Source organism: Pelodiscus sinensis, chromosome 21 (genome assembly GCF_049634645.1).
Source record: "Pelodiscus sinensis isolate JC-2024 chromosome 21, ASM4963464v1, whole genome shotgun sequence".
NCBI classification, from domain to species: Eukaryota; Metazoa; Chordata; order Testudines; family Trionychidae; genus Pelodiscus; species Pelodiscus sinensis.
The window spans coordinates 4,527,883-4,540,604 of NC_134731.1; the positions used below are offsets into that span (position 1 = coordinate 4,527,883).

General features: G+C 45.2%; 1 protein-coding gene across 1 annotated transcript in view; it reads left to right on the forward strand.

The window, feature by feature from the left end:
• VPS53 (VPS53 subunit of GARP complex) overlaps positions 1-12,722 on the forward strand; it is a 112,010-nt gene that overhangs the window by 37,439 nt on the left and 61,849 nt on the right. Inside the window, exons 5-7 of the mRNA XM_075904662.1 lie at positions 8,273-8,359; positions 8,652-8,767; positions 9,943-10,062. Of these exons, the coding sequence (XP_075760777.1) occupies positions 8,273-8,359; positions 8,652-8,767; positions 9,943-10,062 (323 nt within the window). The remainder of the gene's footprint in view (positions 1-8,272; positions 8,360-8,651; positions 8,768-9,942; positions 10,063-12,722) is intronic.

Genomic DNA, 12,722 nt, shown 5'->3' on the forward strand with positions numbered 1-12,722 from the left:
TGCTTTGCAGAGGTCGCCTTATGGCAAGCTGCCAACTTCTTAACAACTCTTACAAAGCAACCTCTATCAAAATGCTTCCATGTTAGATGCAAGGCATGATTGTGTGAAAGATGGGATGTTGGCAGGGGATGAAGGCAGAATTAAGGTAGCTTGGGTGACTGTGAATTTTCCTGCCTTCTAATATTTGCCCCTTCTTACTATAATATAAACATGCAATTTTGGGCTTTCTTGCCCTTGTATGATGATTGAAAAAATGCCAAAATTCTCGTAAATAACTGGTAGACACTCCAGTGTATTAAAGATTTTTCCCCTTTGGTCTGTGAATTTATAAATGACAGTATCCCATGTGAAATGACCCTTTCATAGATGAGAGTTGGTTTCTTATATTGTGCTCACTTTGGCATCTTACTGATTTGAATAGCCACAGCTGGACTACAGTACCTGCAGAGTAAGGTGAGAGTAAATGAGGCAAATTCTGCCTTTTTATGATACTCAGTGTCTCCAAGGACTTAGAGAAACTCTAATTAGTAATTAAAGGAAGAAACAATCTTTCAGTACTTGTAGCAAAAGATAAAGGACCTCTCATAAAACTAGATACAAAGGAATGCCGTTTCCACTGGTGGTTTTGCAAAGCATATTGAGAGCAAATGTAGTGTACTTTGTAATAGAATCATAGAACACTAGGACTGGAAGGGACCTCGAGAGGTCATCGAGTCCATGCCCCTGCCCTCATGGCAGGACCAAATACTGTCTAGACCATCCCTGTTAGACATTTATCTAACCTACTCTTAAATATCACCAGAGATGGAGATTCCACAATCTCCCTGGGCAATTTATTCCAGTGTTTAACCACCCTGACAGTTAGGAACTTTTTCCTAATGTCCAACCTAAACCTCCCTTGCTGCAGTTTAAGCCCGTTGCTTCTTGTTCTATCTGCAGAGGCCAAGATGAACAAGTTTTCTCCCTCCTCCTTATGACACCCTTTTAGATACCTGAAAAATAGCTTGTGTGCACCCTTGTGTCTAGAATCTGTTTTGCTGAACACAGCGTCTGTCACTTAATGCACCGGGGTTATCATTTTTCTTCATTGTGAAATAAAGGCATTGGTGTTTGAACATCTCCCATGATGGTGCTCTGAATGGAGCTCAGTTTAGCATCCTTTATCAACAAATGACCTATCCATGAAGGCTGACTTGGTTTTGTGGGGTCTAAGACCAGCTAGTGGTAGCAGTCAGTGCTGTGCTGAACCAAAAGGAGATGCGGCACTTGGGCTCTGTGGCGCACTTTGGGTTGACTTTTTATAGGCCTATCTGTCCAAGTCTCAGAATACGCAAGAGCATTGCTTTGGTAACTGCCTGAATCCTTAGTCTGGTACCTATGCGAAGATTATGAGTTCAATAAACTGGAGAGAGAATTCTTTGTTAATTTAGTTTGGTTTTTAACCCATATGTCTTGGAATGGGTAGAGAAATAAAAGGCAAGATATTATTCTAAAAAGAAACTAGGGCTAAGAGCTAGCTTCTCTCTCTGTTGCTCTCGTGAACAGTTACAAAAATGTCATTTGCAGATGAACAACGTAAGAAGGATGTACATTCACTTCACTTACTGAATGTGTTGGATGCTTGGCTAAGGGACGGTAAATAGATAAAAAGTTAATGTTCATGTGATTCTGATACTTCCAATGGGACCTTTTTTCCTCTGGAAAATGAACAATTAAATGCTCTATAGTCATTTTTTATAAGAAGTAAAAGACCAGTCTAGCAGGGGGACAAAAAACCAACAACCCGGTTTGCTAAGTTGATCTTCCTTTTGATTTTGGAAACACAAGATTGGGATAAATTTGTTTTTTCAAGGACTACGGAGCCACAATAATATCCTTGCTCATGGGATTCTGTATAAAGAAGCATGTGGGAGGAGGGGGTAAATAGAACCTTACTTAAGAGCATGAGACAAAGGGAGCCGGGGATGGAAATGTTATCAACATGGAAAGGGCTTATGTGTTGTTTTACTACATAGGCTGGTTTAGGACATGCAGTCAGGTGGCTCCCCTTCCCCCAATACAGCCCATACACAGTCCACACCAGCTGTGTTGGGGTCTAAATTTACTTTCTCTGTGGGGTTTGGTCTGCTTCACATAGGCTGAGTCCAGACTCAGGGGGTTTTTCGGGAAAAGTAGCCTTTTTCCGAAAAAACTTCCCCTGCGTCCAGACTCAAGCCGCGTTCTTTCGAAATTAAATCGAAAGAACGCGGCTTTTCTTTCGATGGCAGTAAACCTCATTTCACGAGGAAGAACGCCTTCTTTCGAAAGTTCCTCTTTCGAAAGAAGGCGTTCTTCAATGTAAATAGGGCTTCTTCGAAAGAGAGCATCCAGACTCACTGGATGCTTTCTTTCGAAAAAGCAAGCCGCTTTTTCGAAAGTTCAACGTGCAGTCTAGAGGCTCTTTCGAAAGAGACTTGCAGTCTAGACATAGCCATAATGAACTCCAAATACCACATGCAATCCACCCTTCTGTCTACAGAGTCGCTCCTCCTTTCCCTATGGTCCGATACTGAACTGCCTGCAACACTGAATCTACAAAAGTTACTTAATGTTTTCGGCTTGATCATAGCCTGCTAATGCAAGGAGATTTTCAACCAAACACTTCCACCTCTGTGCATCATGTGATATCAGCCACACACAAGACAAATTCTCTTTGAACAGAGGTTGCTCGCTTGCATATCTCGTTGGTGCAAGATATCAAAATCAAGGAAAAGAAGCAGATTCAACACTCCAAGTACAGGCATTTTTGTGCTCCTTCTCAGCCTCAGCTGCCTCTTCTCCACCGCCCACCACCCTGATATTTGGCTGAAACTCGAGCCACAAACACAATTCAACAGCAGGCCCATATGCAGATTTCAGTTCTGTAACTTGAACACAAAAATTACTATCAAAGTGCGAGTGCCCAGGACGGAGAGAATGCACTTGTCCGCAGAAGAGTGATTGTGCCAAATTCAGCTCTTAAAATGTGAAACAGAAAAATGTGAGTTGTGCTTAGAGTAGGGATGTTAAATTTCAATTAAGCAGCTAATTGAATTTCCATCGACTACTGGATTAGTAAGGGGTGGGGTGGGGTGGGAAGCTCGCTATTCCGGCTGTGTGTGGAATGGCTCTTTCTACATTTAAAAGGCAGAGGCTGATACAGAGGCAGCAAGGGGGGGGGGTGACTAGTCGAGCAGCGACTCGACTACCTGATAAGCCTGTGTTTTAGGGTAGTCAGCTAGTCGCTTGCAGCCCTAGCTTAGAATACAGATCTCAGCACAGCCTAAAGCTTTGTCTACATGTAACAGTTTAAAGCCCAGCTGTGGCAGTGCTTTAGATTGAAAATATGGCCACAGCAGGAGAGAATTCTCCCAAGGCCCTACATACGCCACTCTGGGAGAAGTGTAGCTAACAACGCTGGGAGTGTGGCTACCAGTACTATAGCTTGGTTCACACGGGCGCTTCACAGTGCTGTAAATGTACTAGGTTAGGGGTGTGCGTGTGTTTTTACACTCTTGAGCCAGACTACAGTACTGCAAAGTGCCAGTGTCCTAAGCCAGGGGTGGGGAACGTTTTCTGGATTAGAGGCTGCTGACCTATAGAAAAATCAGTCAGAGGCCGTACACAAGTGAGAAGTCCCTCCCCTCCCCCCCCAAAAAAGATCCTTGCTGACATGGCCCCCAATTGAAAAGGAGAAAGACAGTTCCCACATTCCCTTCACACACCAGGGCCTAGGCTAGTAGAATTTGTGTGCCCCAGCCCCGCGGGAGGGCATCAGGGGGGCTTGAAGCAACAGTTCTGGGGGAGAGCTCTGAGCCATTGGGACTGGATCCATGTGAGTTGGGAACCACATCTGGCCCCGGGCCTTAGGTTCACCACCCCTGGCCTACACCATGGCATTACCCTGTGATAGAGCAGCAGAGGGGCTCAGCACTTTTATAGATAAGTATGTAGATAAGCAGGGCTGGCCAGCTGCGTGGTTCGGCATCCTGCACATGCGCAGACCGCGCTGCGCAGCTGTGCCAGCTTGTAATCTACTCGCCACGGGCGAGTAGATTATACTAATTGTCGAGCCCTGTAGATAAGTATCGGAGGGGTAGCCCTGTTAGTCCGAATCTGCATAAATAACGAGGAGTCCTGTGGCACCTTATAGACTAACAGATTTATTGGCACATAAGCTTTCGTGGGCAAAGATCCACTTTGTCAGATGCAAAGGGTGGATGCAATTCATTCTAGAGCACCGCACAATGTGTGGAGAGCGAAGACTTGGTCGTTCAGCAGAGTGATCAAGGAGAAGATTTGGGAGAGATGCCATTGAAAGCAGCTGCTCAGTGTATAGTAGCAGCCAAGAAACCTGGGGCAAGTTTCCTCGCTGGTGTGAATCAGAGTAAAGGCTGGCTTAGGGATTTTGTCCTCAGGTGACTTGTTCTGCATAAGGCACATGTACAGTCTATGCCATCAAGTGCCAGCAGTGCCCCACTGCGATATCTATTGGACAAACTGGACAGTCCCCATGGGAAAGAATTAATGGACACAAATCAGACATCCGCAAAGGGAACATACAAAAACCTGCTGGAGAACACTTTAATCTCCCTGGCCATACATTAACAGATCTTCAAGTAGCTGTTTTGTTACAAACCAATTCCACAAGCCAAATACACAGGGAAGGGCTGGAACTACAACTCATTCATAAGTTCTGTTTTCACACCCATGGGCTGACTAAAGATACTGGATGGCTGGGTCATTTCAACCTACCAAATAATGAAGGCAACAATGGTTCTTTGTCTATGTAGCATCTCATGATACCATCTACATGTTTTGGCAGTCTTTAAGTGCTACCTGACCATTTGTTGTTTGCTAATTAATGGTTCTTTTCTGCCTCTTTTTTGACTTTCCAGTCTTTAGGTACTTAGAAACTATTTGTTTTTCCTATTACATTCCTGCTCGACTTTCCCCTTATATTTTTTTACCCCACTGCCTCTTCTTGCCCCCCCTTCCCATTTTTTCCTTCTTCCACCCCCCTTCCTTCTCTCCTATTTATTTTGGTTCCAGACATCCAACACTCTGGTCATCTGAAGAAGTGGGCTGTGCCCACGAAAACTCATGATCCCATCTACATGTTTTATTAGTCCTTAAAGTGCTACCAGACTATTTGTTGGTTTTTTAAGTTTATCCTGTACAGACTAACTCAGCTACCCCCTGAAGCTTATGTACAAAAGTGTTTAACACATTCACTAAAAGGTCTTAAAGAGCTCAGTGGGGCCTGATTCTGCTTGGTGAAGTCAAATGGAATCTTTCTGTTGGTTTCTGTGGTGTACGGATTGGACCCTTACTCCGTATCTGCAGTAATGGTTTTACAAACTTACACTCCCACGGTGGATTACATTTATCTAGTCAGATTCCCCAATATGATTAAATCCTAATATGGCTGGAAGTGAATGTTTACAGCTGATTTGTAAACTTCTGCAAACAGAGGTTTGTAGAGGAAGTACTGTTGCACCCTAGCAGTGAAACAGACTAGGATGCTGTCACCCTTCTCGTCAAGAGAGGAGCTAGTGTATGAGCTTGACTGCGGCTCTTTATTCTTACCCTGCAAAGAAGCTGTTGCTCTTTCTAGCTCCGCTCATGCTTCCTGCTGTGGAAATCTCAGAGAAAGAAGGCAGGAAGGAAGGAAAGGACACGTTTCTTGCCTTTTGCTATAAATATTTGCAACATGTTAAAATAGTTCAGCAATATTTTTTTCCTTGAAACAATGGACAAAGTCAGATGACTTTCCCTATGAATATGACAATGCAGATCCTGGTAAAGTTTTCTGAGGCACTAGGCACCATGTGGGTTTAGATTAGGAGGTAGTTGTAACCCTGGATCAGCATCTAAGCGGCTTTGTAAAAATGAAACATGGTCTGTTGCTATTTTTTTTTAAATGTAAAGCGTATGGGTACTCTGGGTTTTGATGCTGGCTGCTTCTTTCTGCGGCTGTCAGAGTTCACGCTTTGCTGTTTTTAAGAAAACAGAGACCACTCTGCTGGTTGCCATGCAGCCTTGTGTCTGTCGATACTGTACTGTGTTGTGTACAAAACCCAAATAGGAACCTGGAAATGAGAGAGCCTCTATGTGCTTGAAATGTTCTTAAGTTTCCCTGTGTTACTGTATGTCTTGCTCCAGGCTGTGCATATCTCATGCCCCATGAGGGCTGTACTCCTTTTGCTGTTTCTCTGGTATAGCACCCTGTGGCATGATTTGGGTGTGTTGGGGGATTTCTTGTATGACAGTATTAGCTTGCGCCCAGAACCAAGATTCCCCATTATGCCAGGTGCTGTAGACACCTAGGAAGAGACAGAGTAGCTCCCCAAGAGCTAACATTCTAATTAAACAAGATTTATGAGGAATGGAAGAAATTTCAATTTAAACATTATCCCCGTTTACAGGTGGGGAACTAGGCCACAGAGACACTGAAGGGGAAGTCTGTGGCAAAGCCAAGATTTCCTGAGGCCTAGGCTAGTGCTTTAACCACAGAGTCACCTCCCCCTTCATGTAGGAGGGTTCTTCATTTAGCCAGCAAGGCAAGTTCAGCTCCTCTGTCTTGCAGGTCACTTACTCAGTTCTTTTTCCATTGACGACACCCCTTTAATTACAGGCAGTCCCCGGGTTACGTACAAGATAGGGATTGTAGGTTTGTTCTTAAGTTGAATCTGTATGTAAGTCGGAACTGGCGTCCAGATTCAGCCGCTGCTGAAACTGACCGCCAGTTCTGACTTACATACAGATTCAACTTAAGAACCCCAAGCTTCCCCAAGTCAGCTGCTGCTGAAACTGATCAGCGCTGATTCCAGGAAGCCTGGGGCAGAGCAACTCTGCCTCGGGCTTCCTGTAGTCAGCGCTGGTCAGTTTCAGCAGTGGCTGACTTGGGGACGCCTGGGGCAGAGCAGCTGGGGTGCTGCTGGGTTGCTCCAGTAGCACCGCTCCTCGGCGCTACTGGACCAACCCAGCAGCACCCAAGCTGCTCTGCCCCAGGCGTCCTGATTCAGCCACTGCTGAAACTGACCAGCAGCGGCTGAATCAGTTCCTGGGGCAGAGCAGCTGGGGTGCTGCAGGGTTGGTCCAGTAGTGCCCAGAGCGGGTGCTGCAGGACCAATCCGCAGCGCCCCAGCTGCTGTGCTCCAGGGTCCAAAACAAAAGCCTGGTCTGCTGGGGGGGGGGCACACTATCCGCGCCCCCCCCCAGCAGAACAGGGACACGGGGAGCAGCAGCGGCAGCGGGGTGCCGCGCCTCTGAGGCTTTGCTCTGGCAAAGTCTCAGAGGCGCGGGACCCCCCCCCCCCCCCCGCGGCTGCGGCTTCAGTCCCGGTGCCTGTGGTCTGCTGGGGACCGTCCCCAGCAGACCACAGGCACCCGGACTCAAGCGGCAGCAGCGGGCGGGTTCCCGCGCTTCTGAGGCTTTGCCAGAGCAAAGCCTCAGAAGCGTGGGATCCGCCGCTGCTGCCGCTTGAGACCCGGTGCCTGTGGTCTGCTGGGGATGGTCCCCAGCAGACCACAGGCACCCGGTCTCAAGCGGCAGCAGCGGCAGATCCCGCGCTTCTGAGGCTTTGCTCTGGCAAAGCCTCAGAAGCGCAGGAACCCGCCCGGTGCCCCTGGTCTGCTGAAGACGGTCTCCAGCAGACTAGGGGCACCGGAGCAGCTTACGAATGGGGCTTTCTCGCCCCGGAGCTCGCAGGTAGCAATCCGCTACCTCGACCTCCGGGGCGAGAAAGCCCCGTTCGTAAGTGCGGATCCGACATAAGTCGGATCCGCGTAAGTCGGGGACTGCCTGTATCACTTTTATTTTTTGTCGAGTTGATATTTCTTCTGATCCACTGTAAAGATGTTGATCCAGTGGAAGTTTTAAGCGTCTCTCCAGTGTCACTAAATGGGAGGAAAACATTCTGGTCGTCTTAAGCACAGTGATCTTCCACTTTGTAACCTGTAGTGTAGAGAGACGCTCTTGACTTGGGCACTTGAGAGCCATTATACATTCACGTGGAGTCATTGGATCATAAAAAATAAAATCATCTGGTTCATTTAAAAAAAAAAAATCTTAGGAAAGATTCCTTGCCTCGGGTCTTTCTATTCAATGTTACAATTGTATATTGGCCTCTGATACGCTACTTGAATTTTATGCATAATAAAAAAGCTACAAAATTTGCTCTAGTGAGCGAGCAGCTGGGTAAGTCCTTTGAAGGTGGAAACCGAGCACAAAGCTTTTCCTTCTCTTTCAGGCTCTTGAGGAGGCCCAAAAAGCCATTCAGCAGCTCTTTGGTAAGATTAAGGACATCAAAGACAAGGCTGAAAAATCAGAGCAAATGGTGAGTGGCACTTTCTTCCTGGCCTTTAAAGGGCGTGGGAGGTCTTCTGTTTCCATGGTTTGTTGTTTATCCACCCTAAAAGTCACATACAGCATGCAGAACTAGAGCCAGAATGAACTCTCAATTCCATACATTGCTCGTATGTAGGCACTGCACCCTTGTTCCTATGTTAATGTAGCTGTAGAAGCTGGTAGGGTTCCCATCCCAGGGTAAAGAGGCCCTTCACACCCTCTCCTTGCAATTTGCTGCAGCGGCTTTGATGTTTAATCAGTCTTTTGTTTTTAATCCTTAGGTTAAAGAAATCACACGCGATATCAAGCAACTAGATCATGCTAAGCGTCATCTGACCACCTCCATCACTACTCTCAATCACCTGCACATGCTGGCAGGTGGTGTGGATTCGCTTGAGTAAGACACAGGAATTTTCACTGATGCTTTTATTGTTAGGGAGCCCTATAGCAGTATTCTGGAGTGCTGGGTGACATTCTGAATAGCCGATTTTTCTTGCTCCAGGGAAGTATGCTCATAAAGTTAGCGGCTATTATAAATCCTGTTGGCAGGTCTTTTTTGAACGTACCCAGTAGGCCCTGCAATCCTTGTCCCTGTGACTTAGGAACTATTGTTGCAATGTTGGACTCAAGTTGTCACTGATTATCAGCATCTTTGGTGTGTTGATATATGATATTAATTCTGAGAGTGGTTATTACAAATTAGAGTATCCTTCAAGTGGTATTTGAGATTAGTGAAATGTATCTATGCTTGCTTTGGCAGCACATGTACTAAAATGTATTTAATTGTTTGCATTTCTAAGGTGCCCACTAGTGCTGCATGCAGGTGCTGTTAAATAGATTATAAAGTATGTTTGATGGTCCATCAAGAGAAGAGAACCCGCTTTTTCTCATCCGCCTGCATTCTGAAACTACACTTTAGCAATAGTAGTCTCTGGTTGGTTTACATGAGGAACACACTGCAGGGGGCAGTCCATAGATTTTACTTGTTGAGATGACTTTGCAAGCAACTGGAAAGCTGCAAGATGGGAGGCTAGGCCTGGTTTACATAGTAGTGAATTACCCAACTGAGAGCCCGCTTCAGAGAACCTTGTGTTTCTAGGCACTTACATTTTAAATCCAAGCCTTCCCAGCTGTACAGAGCCTGGAGGCTGAGGAAACAGAAATAAATAACGTCAAGGCCAACAGCTTTTCATTATAATAATTCTCTTCTCTGTGAGGCTTTAATTCATACTTCTGGGAAGTGAAAAAGCTTGATTTGGGTCAGTATGGCAAAATAACATTTACTGCTTTCAAACCTATACTGGTGAAGTTGATGCATTCAATAGTTTACATGTTCTTTGCCAAGAGTTACTTTTGTCGTCTATGTTTTTGAAGCATTATTAGATGTATGCTGTTTCTGTTTATTTTAGCATCAGTTAAAACAAATTCTAATGCTGCAGTGGAATGTTAATGAACATTTGTATGTTTTTAGAAAAATACATTTCAGTATGGCTTGCCGTGAGCAGGACGAAGTAATTTATGGAATTGCCACCCAAAATCTGCCCTTTACATTGAGCCTGATTTCTTCTACAGGGCTATGACCAGGAGGAGGCAATATGGAGAAGTTGCCAATCTCCTACAAGGTGTCGTGAATGTGTTAGAGCACTTCAACAAATATATGGGGATTCCCCAGATACGACAGCTTTCTGAAAGGTAAAACCATCCGTTCTTTTGCACTTTGCATGCCTGCGGGGAAAGGAGCTAGAAAATGCATTGCACGGGGTAACTTTTCTGAGAATTTAAAGGCTGGATACAAAGCTTAAGTTTATATCCAGCGTAAATAAATAGGTGTTTTGTTTAAATTGAATGCAATGGGCTCATCTCTTTCACAGTCCATTTTATTCATAACAGTGATGAATATGTATACAATTCACAAATGGCCTGGGCTTCCCATTGCCTGGCTTTTAATCATAGAGTCATAGAACACTAAGACTGGAAGGGACCTCGAGAGGTCATCGAGTCCAGTCCCCTGCCCTCATGGCAGGACCCAGTACCGTCTAGACCATCCCTGTTAGACATTTATCTAACCTACTTTTAAATATCTCCGGAGATGGAGATTCCACAACCTTCCTGGGCAATTTATTCCAGTGCTTGACCACCCTGACAATTAGGAACTTTTTTCTAATGTCCAACCTAAACCTCCCTTGTTGCAGTTTAAGCCCATTGCTGCTTGGTCTATCCTCAGAGGCCAAGATGAACAAGTTTTCTCCCTCCTCCTTATGACACCATTTTAGATACCTGAAAACTGCTATCATGTCCCCCCTCAATCTTCTCTTTTCTAAACTAAACAAACCCAGTTCTTTCAGCCTTCCTTCATAGGTCATGTTCTTTAGACCTTTAATCATTCTTGTTGCTCTTCTCTGGATCCTCTCCAATTTCTCCACATCCTTCTTGAAACGCGGTAACCAGAACTGGACACAATACTCCAACTGAGGCCTAACTAGCACAGAGTAGAGCGGAAGAATGACTTCTCGTGTCTTGTTCACAGCACACCTCTTAATGCATCCCAGAATCATGTTTGCTTTTTTGCAGCAGCATCACACTGCTGACTCATATTCAGCTTGTGGTCCACTATAGTTAGTCGCACAGTAGTTAATTTACTAGCAGTGACCATTGTGTTCTGTGGCCTTGTATGAATCGGTATTTGTAATAAACTCAGAGCTGATATTTTCGATCACCTTCTTAGCCGCATCACTTTAGCCCAGAAGCATAACACACAGTAAAAATGTACATTTAAAGCAAAACCAAAAAATGTTTGGCGCCACTTTCTGCCCTGACTTCCATGGTATTGCACAGAGTTTGAGTCAGAGCCGAATTTTTCCCCATGGTGTTGAGTCTAGAGCTTCATGTGTGTCCAGTTTCCATTGGTTCATGTAGGTGGAACCGTCACCTTATTTCCCCCAAATAACCAAACAAGGCTATTCTGAATCTGCTGAGTTGTATCTGATTTCCACCTGAAATTGGACCCACTTGGCTCTTAGCTCAGTAATACTAGTGCAACTGAGGCTTGTGGCAACCCCCTCACCAAGGGGAGAAATAAATTAGGCAAAACATGACTGATTCGGCTATGAAACGTTTTCAACTAGCTTGGTTGGGATGCTCTTTTTCTGGAATAGATTTAACAATGAAATCCAAACTAGTGAACTGAACTTGTCATCTTTCTCTACACTACGGCATGGGATACTCTTTCTTGATCTCTGATTCTGGCCTCTTGCTGTTTGAATTAAGTGTCACCCAATAACACTCCTTTCTAGCTGATCTAAGGATCAGGATTGAATGACCCACCCAAATCGTCTTGGGGTGGGATGGCTTCAGTTGGGAATTTGAGGATGGGACTAAGAAAATGTCTAGCAGACAGCTAGTGTGTTTTACTGTCCTCTCACTGTTTCGTGATTAAAATGAACAAAACTGTGTACAAAACTGCCTGAGATGGTGCTAACAACAGATCCAAAGAATTAAATTAAAAATGTGCTACTAGCATTCATGCAGGGGGATGGGCTGACAGTGTTTTCATAGTAATGTGAACTTAGTCTTTACTCCAGCCCAATGTTTGCTTTTTGAAGCCATGGGACTGCTATTCTCAGATATCTAAGAGGGGGCTTGCTCCGTGAGATGGGCTTGGCGGGGCTCTGCAGACACAGAATGGCTTTCAGTGGCGTCCTTCCTAGAGAAAGCAACTAGCAGTCCAAGGCACTATAGAATTGCAGGCAATATGGGTCTAAATGCTCACAGCATACAGGCAGAATCTGGAAGTTCCTTTGAATTGCACCAACCCTTCTCCCAGAAAACCCAGTGGGGAAGCATGTGTTCTACCCCAGTATTGGTCTCTTCAAAGCCTACAGAGAGGTGTGGGGATAGTAGGCTTGTGCCCTGGTTTGTCAAAGTACTTACACATGGCTTAACTTCAAGTACTGGTTTAAGTTTCATTGTAATCAGTGAGTTTTAAGGAGATTCTTAACTGCTTTACTGAGTTGAGGCACCGGTCCATGTATGTGCTGTGCTCTACCCTGGAAATAGGAAGCACGCCCTTTTTCTGCCAGATTTCTCCTGCTCTGCACCATACCAATCCATTGTGAGTGGGGCGCGGTGGAGGAGCCTATTGGTGGACATTACACAGGCATACATTAATGCTGCTTTTGCATCTCATATATGTAACTGCTTATGCAGCAGTCCAGAATGCGGCCCATGGCTCCTTTTCTAATGTGTGCAGCCCTTTATTTTCTAGTGGCTTGGACTGGGAAAAAAAGCTTTTTTGTAATGCTGGTAAAAGAAGCAGTGGTATCAAGTCCCACCACAAAATCTGGTGGGGGCCA